At 42.8% G+C, this 12553-nt stretch overlaps 1 protein-coding gene across 4 annotated transcripts in view; it reads right to left on the reverse strand.

The window, feature by feature from the left end:
* Nucleotides 1-12553, reverse strand: part of fndc3a (fibronectin type III domain containing 3A) — a 202931-nt gene that overhangs the window by 58144 nt on the left and 132234 nt on the right. For all 4 annotated transcript variants that reach the window (XM_078232183.1, XM_078232186.1, XM_078232188.1 and 1 more), the window contains 2 exons: nucleotides 11367-11505; nucleotides 10581-10634 (listed from right to left, as the gene is read on the reverse strand). In XM_078232183.1, coding sequence (XP_078088309.1) covers nucleotides 10581-10634; nucleotides 11367-11505 — 193 coding nt within the window. The remainder of the gene's footprint in view (nucleotides 1-10580; nucleotides 10635-11366; nucleotides 11506-12553) is intronic.

Below are 12553 nucleotides of genomic sequence, written 5' to 3' on the forward strand. Positions count from 1 at the left end.
TTTTATCAATGATTTTGGGCTCTATTAACAATTTTAAAATGGACTTTAAATTCACAGACGCATAGGAAAATACTTTGCTTTTTCTTCCTTTCTAATTAACAGCGTAACATATATTACCTTCTAACATGCTGGCTATAACCGCCTGAAGAAAACAGCTTTACGAGATTATAACTAAGGCATCTTCAATTTCCTCACACATTTCTACTATCTTAAGTGAAACATATCACACTTAGCTGGTTTTAATCCCACAATTTTAACCATTACAATGTTTTGTTTTATATGCATAACTGATAGGTCTGGCCCAAAAGTTAAAATTCTAAATTGGGGCAAGGCCAATTTTGATGGTATCAGGCAGGCACTTTCAAAAGTTAATTGGGGGAGTTTGTGGGAAGTCAGAGGAATGTCTGGCAAGTGTGAGGCTTTCAAAAGTGTGTTAATCAGGGTTCAGGGTAAGCGCATTCCTTTTAGAGTGAAGGGCAAGGTTGGTATAAGTAGGGAACCCTGGATGACTTGGGATATTGAGACCCTGGTCAAGGAGGAGGAGGAGGCACATGATATGCATAGGCAGCTGGGATCAAATGAAAGCCTTAAAGAGTACAGTGGGTGTAGGAGTTAAGAGAGAAATCAGGAGGGCAAAAAGGGGACACGAGGATTGTTTTGGCAGATAAGGCAAAGGAGAATTTAAAGAGCTTCTACAAATACATAAAGGTCAAAAGAGTAACTAGGGAGAGAGCAGGAACTCTTAAGGATCGACAAGGTCATCTATGTGCGGATCCACAAGAGATGGGTGAAATCCTAAATGAATATTTCTCATCAGTATATACTGTTGAGAAAAGCATGGATGTTAGGGAACTTGGGGAAATAAATAGTGATTCTTGAGGAGTGTACATATTACAGAGGAGGAGATGCTGGAAGTCTTAAAGCGCATCAAGGTAGATAAATCCCCGGGACCTGATGAAGTGTATCCCAGGACATTGTGGGAGGCTCGGGAGGAAATTGCGGGTTCCCTAGTGGAGATATTTGAATCATAAATAGTCACAGGTGAGGTGCCTGAAGATTGGAGGGTGGCAAATGTGGAAAAAAGGGCTGCAGGGAAAAGTCTGGGAACTACAGGCCGGTGAGCCTCATATCTGTGGTGGGTAAGTTGTTGGAAGGTGTTTTGAGAGACAGCATCTACAGGCATTTAGAGATGCAAGAACTGATTAGTAGTCAGCATGGCTTTCTGAGTAGGAAATCATGTCTCACAAACTTGATTGAGTTTTTTGAAGGGGTAACCAAGAAGGTAGATGAGGGCAGTGCAATTGATGTTGTCTACATGGACTTTAGCAAGGCCTTTGACAAGATACTGCATGGTAGGTTGTTGCATAAGGCTAAATCTCACGAGATCCAGGGTGAGGTAGCTAAATGGATACAAAATTGGCTTGATGACAGAAGCCAGAGTCTGGGGGCCTGTGATCATCGGTGTGTCTCAGGGATCAGTGCTGGGTCCACTGTTATTTGTCATTTATATTAATGATTTGTTTGAGAATATAGGAGGCATGGTTAGTAAGTTTGCAGATGACACCAAGATTGGTGGCATAGTGGACAGTGAAGGTCATCTCCAATTGCAATGGGATTTTGATCAATTGGGCCAGTGGGCTGACGAATGACAGATGGAGTTTAATTCAGATAAATGGGAGGTGACGCATTTTGGTAGATTGAACCAGGGCAGGACTTACTCAGTTAATGGTAGGGCGTTGGGGAGAGTTACAGAACAAAGAGATCTAGGGGTACAGGTTCATAGCTCCTTGAAAGTGGAGTCACAGGTGGACAGAGTGGTGAAGAAGGCATTCGGCATGCTTGGTTTCATTGGTCAGAACATTGAATACAGGAGTTGGAACGAGTTGTTGAAGTTGTACAAGACATTGGTAAGGCCACACTTGGAATACTGTGTACAGTTCTGGTCACCCTATTATAGAAAGAATATTATTAAACTAGAAAGAGTGCAGAAAAGATTTACTAGGATGCTACCCTTGATGGTTTGAGTTATAAGGAGAGGCTGGATAGACTGAGACTTTTTTCTCTGAGCGTTTGAGGCTGAGGGGCGATCTTATCGAGGTCTATAAAATAATGAGGGGCATAGATCAGCTAGTCAATATCTTTTCCCAAAGGTAGGGGAGTCTAAAACTAGAGGACATAGGTTTAAGGTGAGAGGGGAGAAATACAAATGGGTTCAGAGGGTGGGGAGGGCCTGGAACAAGCTGCTAGAGGTAGTAGTAGAGGCGGGGACAATCTTGTCTTTTAAAAAGCGTTTAGACAGTTACATGGGTCAGATGGGTATAGAGGGATATGGGCCAAATATGAGTAATTGGGACTAGCTTAGGGGTTTTTTTAAAAAGTGGCATGGACAAGTTGGGCCGAAGGGCCTGTTTTCATGCTGTAAACCTCTGACTCTATAACTGCAAACTTCTCCCATTCACTGGTGAATGTCTAGTCTCTCTTATCCCCAAGATCAAATACATCAAACTCATTTTTAAATTGTGTGTATGAGACAAGTAGGTTTACATTAACCTGCTCGCAAACAGAGAAGGGTTATAGACAGTGCAAGAGGGAGGATGGACGGGGGATAGAGAAGGGGAGAGCTCAGACCAAAGGATTGAGACATGTTTACTTTAATGCCAGGAGTATAGTGAATAAAGGGGATGAGCTCAGAGCGTGGATCGATGCCTGGAAGTGTGATGTGGTGGCCATTACGGAGACTTGGATGTCTCAGGGACAGGACTGGATACTCCAGGTGCCGGGATTCAAATGTTTCAGGAAGGACAGGGAGGGAGACAAGAGAGGGGGTGGAGTGGCACTGCTGATCAGGGATAGTGTCACAGCTGTAGAGAAGGTGTATGCTGTGGAGGGATTGTCCACAGAGTCTCTGTGGGTGGAAGTTCGGAGTGGGAAGGGGTCGATCACTTTGCTGGGAGTTTTCTATAGGCCGCCCAATAGTAACAGGGAGGTGGAGGAGCAGATAGGGAAACAGATCCTGGAGAGTTGCAATAATAGCAGAGTTGTTGTGATGGGAGACTTTAATTTCGCAAACATAGATTGGAATATCCCTAGGGTAAGGGGATTGGATGGGGAGGAGTTCGTTAGGTGTGTTCAGGAGGGTTTCCTGACACGGCATGTGGACAAGCTTACAAGAGGAGAGGCTGTACTTGATCTGATACTGACCAATGAACCTGGACAGGTGTCAGATCTCTCAGTGGGAGAGCATCTTGGGGATAGTGATCATAACTCTATCTCCTTTATGCTTGCATTGGAAAAAGAGGATCAGGCAAGCTAGGAAAGCGTTTATATGGAGTAAGGGGAAATATGAAGACATAAGGCAGCAAATTAGAGGAGTAAATTGGAAGGAGGTATTCTCGGGGAAATGTACTGAAGAGAGGTGGCAGTTTTTCAAGGAATGTCTGTCTAGAGTTCTACAGGACAACGTTCCGAGCAGACAGGGAGGAGTTGGTGGGTTAAAGGAACCGTGGTGCACGAAAGCTGTGCGGGACCTAGTCGAGAAGAAAAGGAAAGCATACAAAAGGTTCAGAGAGCTTGGCGAAGATAGGGATCTAGATGAGTATACGGCTTGTAGGAAGGGACTAAAGAAGGAAATTAGGAGAGCCAGAAGGGGTCACGAGAAGGCCTTGGCAGGTAGGATTAAGGAAAACCCAAAGGTGTTCTATAAATATGTGAAGAGTAAAAGGAGGAGATGTGAAGGAATAGGGCCTATAAAAGGTGAAGGCGGGAAAATCTGTAAGGAACCAGTAGAAATGGCAGAGGTGCTTAATGAGTATTTTGCCTCGGTTTTCACAGAGGAGGAGGACATGGGTGGATGTACTGCGGGCTTGCGGTGGACTGAAAAGATTGAGTATGTGGACTTTAACAAAGAGGTTGTGCTGGAATCTTTGAATGGCATCAAGATAGATAAGTCGCCGGATCCGGATGGGATGTACCCCAGGTTACTGTGGGAGGCGAGGGAAGAGATTGCAGAGACTCTGGCGATGATCTTTGCGTCGTCGATGGAGATGGGTGAGGTGCCGGAGGATTGCGGATGTGGTTCCTATTTTCAAGAAGGGGAATAGGGATAGCCCAGGAAATTACCGACCGGTGAGTCTAACCTCAGTAGTTGGTAAGCTGATGGAGAAGATCCTGAGGGACAAGATTTATGAGCATTTAGAGAGGTTTAGTAAGCTCAAGAATACTCAGCATGGCTTTGTCAAAGGCAGATCGTGCCTTACGAGTCTGGTGGAGTTCTTCGAAAATGTGAGTGACTAAACACATTGACGATGGGAAAGCGGTAGATGTGGTTTATATGGATTTTAGCAAGGCGTTCGATAAGGTCCCCTATGCAAGGCTTCTAGAAAAAGTGAGAGGGCATGGGATCCAAGGGGCTGCTGCCCGGTGGATCCAGAACTGACTTGCCCAAAGGAGGCAGAGAGTGGGTATAGATGGGTCTTTTTCTAAATGGCGGTCGGTCACCAGTGGTGTGCCCCAGGGATCTGTTCTGGGACCCTTGCTGTTTGGCATTTTCATAAATGACCTGGATGAGGAAGTGGAGGGATGAGTTGGTAAGTTTGCCGACGACACGAAGGTTGGTGGGGTTGTGGATAGTCTGGAGGGATGTCAGAAGTTACAGAGGGACATAGATAGGATGCAAGACTGGGCGGAGAAGTGGCAGATGGACTTCAACCCATATAAAAGCGCAGTGGTCCATTTTGGCAGGTCAAATGGGATAAAGGAGTACAATATAAAGGGAAAGACTCAGTACGGTAGAGGATCAGAAGGACCTTGGGGTCCGGGTCCATAGGACTCCAAAATTGGCCCCGCAGGTGGAGGAGGTGGTTAAGACGGCGTATGGTGTGCGGGCCTTTATCAATCGAGGGATTGAGTTTAGGAGTCCGGGGATAATGATGCAGCTATATAAGACCCTCGTCAGACCCCACTTGGAGTACTGTGCTCAGTTCTGGTCGCCTCATTACAGGAAGGATGTGGAAAAGATTGAAAGAGTGCAGAGGAGATTTACAAGGATGTTGCCTGGATTGAGTGGCATGCCTTATGAGGATAGGCTGAGGGAGCTCGGTCTTTTCTCCTTGGAGAGACGTAGGGCGAGAGGAGACCTAATAGAGGTATATAAGATGTTGAGAGGCATAGATCGGGTGAACTCTCAGAGGCTTTTTCCCAGGGTGGAGATGGCTGCTACGAGAGGACACAGGTTTAAGGTGCTGGGGGGGTAGGTACAGGGGAAATGTTAGGGGCAAGTTTTTCACACAGAGGGTGGGCGAGTGGAATCGGCTGCCGTCAGTGGTGGTGGAGGCAAACTCAATAGGGTCTTTTAAGAGACTCCTGGATGAGTACATGGGACTTAATAGGATGGAGGGTTATAGGTAGGCCTAAAAGGTAGGGATATGTTCGGCATAATTTGTGGGGCCGAAGGGCCTGTTTTGTGCTGTAGTTTTTCTATGTTTCTAACCTGCAATGAAGTTACTGTGAAAATCCCGTAGTCGCCACACTCTGGCGGCTGTTCGGGTACACTGAAGGAGAATTTAGCATGACCAATGCACCCAACTAGCATGTCTTTTGGACTGTGGGAGGAAACTGGAGCACCTGGAGGAAACCCACGCAGACACGGGGAGAACATGCAGACTCCGCACAGACAGTGACCCAAGCCGGGGATCGAACCCGGGTCCTTGGCGCTGTGAGGCAGCAGTGCTAATCACTGTGCCACCATGCCGCTTCAATGATCTATGCACATATACACCCAGGTCCCTCTGCTCCTGTACCATTTTAAGAATTTGACTGCTTTTTAAAAAATTGTTGTTCCATGTTCTTCCTACCAAAATGCATCACCTCACATTTCCCTGCATTGGACTCATCAGTCAGTGTGCTGAAATATGTTTGAGTGATGAGGTTGTTCTTTTTCCTTCGTTCATGAGATGTGGCCATCGCTGACGAGGTCAGCATTTATTGTGCATCCCTAATTGCCCCTCAAAAGACAGTGGTGAGCTGCTGTCTTGAACCTCTGCAGTCCATGTGGTGTAGATACGCTCACTGTACTGTTAAGGAGGACGTTCAAGGATTTTGACCCAGCAACAGTGAAGAAATGATGATATATTTCCAAGTCAGGATAGTGTGCGGCTTGGAGGGGACTTTCAGGTGTTTGTGTCCCCACACATCTGATGGCCTTGTCCTAGGTGGTTGAGGTAGCAGGTGTGGTAGCTGCTGCCCAAGAAATCTTGGTAAGTGGCTACAGTGCATCATGTAAATGGTGTACACTACTGCCACTGTGCTTCAGAAGTGGATAAAGTGAATGTTTAAGGTGGTGGATGGGGTGCCAGTCACACGAGTTGCTTTGTCCTGGATGATGTTGAGCTTCCTAAGTGTTGTTGGAAGTCGCAGTTTCAGACAATTGGAGAGTATTCCATTACACGCCTGACTTGTGCCTTGTAGATGATGGGCAGGCTTTGGGGAGTCAGGAGGTGAGTGACTCATCGCAGGATTCCAAGCCTCTGACAGGTCCTGTAGCCACTGTATTTGTATGGTGACTCCAGTTCAATTTTTAGTTAATGGTAACCCCCAGTTTGTCTTGGTGAATATTTTCCAGTGTTTTCAAGTTAAGTGCCATGGATACAAGGCAAAGTAAAATAAATGAATTGAAGAGTATAGATTGACAAGAGATTGTTGATTGAAGTGTAGTGAATTAAGCAGTGTAGGATGCTGGTGGCACAGTTGGTAGGAGATGCAATTTGAAGAACTCACTTACCTTGATATCTCATGTGAATCATTAAACATTTTTCTAAACTATTTATGCTCTTGCAGCAAGTATCCTGACATTGACATTCACCACTGTTTTTTCCACATTGCCTCCAGAGAGATGTCTAGAGGGCCTCCTGCTCCGCTGCAGGTACAAGATATATCCCCTTCTCTTCATGGCTCGAACCAAGACTACCAGTACATTGTCAGAAATCCTTGGTGCTTGTTCTCTTCTGTGTACAGCCATCCCTCATATTATCACCACCCAGATTCACTGTTCAAAACCTCCCACCATTCCTGCAGCCACACTGCACGTTCAAGGCTGGCTGCCTTTAACATTAGACACTCATAATATTGGGGTCTGTGCTGATGCGTGCAGCCAACAAACAGTGCAGGCGATGTTGAACTACCTGGGGTAATCATTTAGTGCATTAAATTTTGCTTATTGTTCTATCTACATTACAATGAATGGATACCATAATCCCCATGCCCACTTTCAAGGATTTATCCAATTTAACCCCTATGTGATTCAGCCAGAAGCTTTGACACAATAATCCAAATGTTTTATCTTTTGTACAGGAGGATTAATTGACAACTGGGACATTTGAAAACAATGCATAATATGATGGAATAGTAATGAGGGACTGGCCGTGGACGGAAGAGAAAGATGTACAACACCACCTATTACTCATTACCTCAAGAAACGATATTATAACAAACTCTGTAACAAACACTCAAGCATTACATAATGTCCAGCTAATGTGAATATGATACAAGCCAAAGAAACTCTGCAACATTTATGCCTTGTACCATATTCATGGTTAGATGAACAAGTGTTAAAATGCACATTTTCATTGATTTTATCACCCTGAATGGTTGGCGCAAGTACTGGCAAGAAATATCGCACGTGTGTTAACTGAACTAAAGTGAAGTTATATATAGAACAGTACACAGGGTGCAAGGAGGAGAAAAAGGAGAGGTGATTCCTGTTTGTCTAATAAATGAAATACACCACCTTTCAGGTAGTTGCATACTCTGGATCCAAGTGTTAAATTATGAGGAGTGATTACACAAACTAAGGATGTATTCCCTGGAATTTAGAAGATTAAGGAGTGATTTGATTCAAGTTTTTAAAATATTAAGGGGAACAGGTATAGTAGATCGGAGGAAGAGAGGAAAACCATTTCTGCGAGTTGGCAACTCTAGGACATAGCCTTGAAGATAGAATCAGACCCTTTGGGAGGGAAATCAGGAAAGAAAATGTGGCAGAAGTTGAAACTTTGTTCCACAAATGACAGTTGATGCTAGGTCAATTGTTAATGTTAAATCGGAGGTCGACAGATTTTAGTTATTCTGAAGTATTAAAAGATATAGGGCAATGGGTATAGTATATGTGCATAGTTCGAGCACAGATAATTCATGGTCTTATTGATCGCAATGATGGAGTAGGCTCAAAGGACTAAATGGTTTCTTTGTGAGACTTTTTTTCAAAGTTTTGCCTAAAAAGGGCACAAGCTAAATGCCACAGAACACTGAATCCTAATGCTATGCATTGAAACAGAACATTTCTGGAAGCTTAAAACCAGACCTTCAAAAAATTGAACATTTGAAGTTGAAGCACAAAGGCTAGCAAAAGATATAAAGAAGTAAATTTAATTTTGCTCTGTAATTATTATTCTTAATTCAAATTTTAATGCATTTCAATACTCATACTGAAGGGGAAAACAATATTACAGGATTGGTAAATCAGGCAGATTTGCTCCCATGATTGGAAAAGCAAATGTAGACAGACTTTCAAGTACTTGGAGTTCCTGGTTTAAATTACTCATTACATTCAATAACAAATGTTTTTTGTTTTAAAAGAGAGATCTGATGCCCTTCGAGAATATATTTCTACTCATTTAACTGATGCATTCGATCGCATCATATTGCCACATGATCACAAGTTTGTTAGAAACATAGCTTTAAAAGAATTAAGTAGAAAAGGACTTGTTAGTTCAGTCTAAATTCAGATAGAGGACTTGCATTATGATTCTATTCTAATTGGCGCCATAACCAAAAGGCATGATAGGTTGGAGGCAGACTGAATTTGTTAATACTTAAATACATTTTGAAAGACATATTAAAGTAATGTAAACTTAATTTATTACTTCTTATGTATTGCACTACATCTAACATTTGTAATTGAATACATCACTTGTCTTAGGGAGACAAACTGACCATGTGTGCCATCTAACTATTGATGCAAGATTATGTTTAATTCATTAAAACAATGAGTGCAGGTAGGATAAATTGGAATTACAATATTGCAAGGGGAGATCATCAAAACCTTCAATTTTGAGATTATTGGATACAAGCTCCATTCTTGTGAAACCAATGAAAAGGAAAATAATTCATGAAAAATCTGAAACAAATGACATGACAGATTACAAAAATAGAAAATGCTGGAAAATCTCTGCAGATCTGATAGCATCTGTGGGGAGAGAATAGAGCCAACGTTTCGAGTCTAGATAACCCTTCGTCAGCTCTGACGAAGGGTCATCTAGACTCGAAACGTTGGCTTTATGGGTGGCACGGTAGCACAGTGGTTAGCGCTGCTGCTTCACAGCCCCAGGGGCCTAGGTTCGATTCCCGGCTTGGGTCACTGTCTGTGTGGAGTTTGCACATTCTCCTCGTGTCTGTGTGGGTTTCCTCCAGGTGCTCCGGTTTCCTCCCACAGTCCAAAGATGTGCAGGTTAGGTTGATTGGCTATGCTAAAACTGCCCCTTAGTGTCCTGAGATGCGTAGGTTAGAGGGATTAACGGGTAAAATGTGTAGGGATATGGGGGTAGGGCCTGGGTGGGATTGTGGTCGGTGCAGACTCGATGGGCCAGATGGCCTCTTTCTGCACTGTAGGGTTTCTATGATTCTCTCCCCACAGATGCTGTCAAACCTGCTGAGATTTTCCAGCATTTTCTGTTTTTGTTTCAGATTCCAGCATCTGCAGTATTTTGCTTTTATCTGACATGACAGATTATGCTAATTGCTTTCAACAAGAGGGAGCACGTTGCTCCATCATTACTTATTGGGCAAAATTTAATCTATACCTATTTCATAGATGATTATGGCATTAACTATCAAAATGCATGATTAATAAATACTAATTGTATATGTGTGTCTCCTATAGTAAAACCATAATATAACCTTAATGTCAGATTTTATAATAAGCATGGCACCAACTCAATTTAAGATAATTATTTGGTTTGAGTCAAGTACACCCAGTGACTCTCTACCCATGATGCTGCTGCACTCTACAAATCACAACAACTCTAGGTTCAATTTCTGAAAGTAAGTTACCTGGGTTAACAGTGGCAATGCTAAGATTTTCAAGGCTGGGACACAGAAATTTAGCTCGAGCATTCACCTGGAATCAGCATCCAGTAACCATTACAGCAGGTGAGGATGTTGGGTGACGAGACTGAAAATTCTGGGCAAAGCAATAGAAGGTTGTCCCTGCTCTGTACTGCAATATGAATCTTTTCTTTCAGGAACAGAATAAGGTGAAGTCTCCATAGTCGCAGATGACCATAGACTGCTTTCCCCTTTGATGGGGAGAGCTGACTGGTGGTGATTTAATCTGAAGATCACCACACCTCAAGCAAGGGGCAAGGTTGAGAAGGCAGGACCTTCAAAAATAACCTCAGCCGTTACAGGAATTGAATCCATGCTGTTGGTGTCGCTCTGCAGTTAGCTGTCCAGCCAACTGAGCTACCCAACCTCTAGTATAATACTGTAGGAATTCTACATGTCACTTTAGAGCAAAGTTCACTTACCTCATCCCATTCCAGATTATAGTTGGTGACTTTGGAACCATTATCACATGTAGCCTACACGAGTTAAAACAATATTATAGAGTCAAAGCCTGCTTCAGCAGCAGATTATATCAATAAAACAATTCTTAATAGCTGGCCGCAGTTGCAACTAAGCAATTAGGTTATAATGCAAAAGAACACAACTAAGAGGAAGATACAATGGTTAAAAAAAGCTTAATTTGATAATAGGTGTAGCAAAATTTAATAACAAAAAATTCTTGAATGATTTTGTGCTGCTAATTAAAGATGGAACTGCTTCAAAAAGACTGATATTTTCAGGATATTCTGCTAGAGGAAGATAGGAGATATTGCACAGAACAGCTCAATGAGATGACAATTGTGCAAGAGTTTAGATTGAAGGTGTGGAAAACTTACAGAAATCAAATAAATAAGGATTCGGATTGATGAGTTGTTCAAAATCTCTTATAATAGCAAAAGCCTGAACAAAAAAGATGATAAGTAACAATGTAGCTGATGGTGAACACTGAAGCTGCTAAGAATGGTAAATGTAGGAGTGGCGGTTACAGGTGATAGATTCATGCAACTGGGCAAATGGGCTAGAGTGAAAATGCCATGGACATTGCAGAACTGCAGAATAAAGGAAGTAGCCTGATGGTTGCAGTCTTGTAAAACACAAACGTTGACGAATGTAACTTCAAGAAACTAAGCAGATACCAACATATTTATAACAAGTAGCTTTGTGGGAAACTGAACAAAAGTGATTCTGGACTCAAGTATTTGTCTCACCTTCCACTGTAGGCTTAAATAGTGCTTGGTCCTGTTTATTATTCTAGGTGGCATTGGTGTGTCTGGTTCACTGCACTGTGTGGTAAAACTCTCTGATTCCGATGGGGTCCCTCTTATTAGGTTACACACTGCTTGCACCCTTTAGCAGACAAAATGGTATTAAGCTACAGCAATTAAAAAGATTAACAATACTCAACAATAGCCAGTGGCTCATTGTATAAAATGGAATATTCCTACTTTTAAAATAACATTCTATCAATTAGAGTTAAATTTGTAACTCAACGTAGCAGACGGTCTTCTATTCTCCACAACATGCAACAATTTACAATTATATATTGCCTTTAATGCAGTGAAATCTTCCACGGTGCTTCATGGATTAGGGAGCCTAGGAAATTCAAACACCAAACAGGAAATAGGAGAGTTAGGGAAGGAAACTGAAGGGAAGATTAAAAATGTACTCTTGATGAGACAAATAGGCAGAGATGTTTTAGGAGACAGCAGGACAGCGACAGTCAAAATCTGTGCCACCAATTGTATAGTGGAGGAAGACAGGTTTATATGGGGGAGAGTAGGAACACTCAAAAGCAAGACTGAACGATGCAGGCTGGGTGAAACGTTTGATGAGGTTCGAGGGGTAGAGTATAACAAGGTCCTGGAATGAAACGTAAATAACGAAGGGGAGCCAGTAAAGCATAGCACAGATGGAGATTCTGGATGAGCAGGAGTAATGGAATAAGATACGAACAAATACATTTACAGACTAGACCTACTAAAGCACATATTAAAGAGGGGCGAGGTACTGCAACAACTACATCACAAAACAGTCTCACCCTTTCACCATCATGGGTTAGCAAGAATGAGTTTGGTTAAAGAATCCTAAAGACAATCACATGAGAATCTGAAACTACAGATTGGTGCTGAACTCAACCATTCTTGTTCACCAGATAATCGTATTGAAAGTAAACTGCCAATAAGCCCAATAACAGGTGTTATGAGATCCAAATGTATCTCATCAGCAAGTGGGGGCTGGGAACTACAACTTCCAGCATGCCCCAGGAGCTTCCACAGATGTGCAGACCAGGAATGGGCGGCAAATGTGCATAAACTTTCAGGCAGAGGGGCCCAGTACGCTTGCATACAAGGAAAATGGCGCAAAACCCAGGTCATATGACCCAGCAGTGTAGCAC

The sequence above is a fragment of the Mustelus asterias genome, chromosome 17 (genome assembly GCF_964213995.1).
Source record: "Mustelus asterias chromosome 17, sMusAst1.hap1.1, whole genome shotgun sequence".
Classification (NCBI taxonomy): domain Eukaryota; kingdom Metazoa; phylum Chordata; class Chondrichthyes; order Carcharhiniformes; family Triakidae; genus Mustelus; species Mustelus asterias.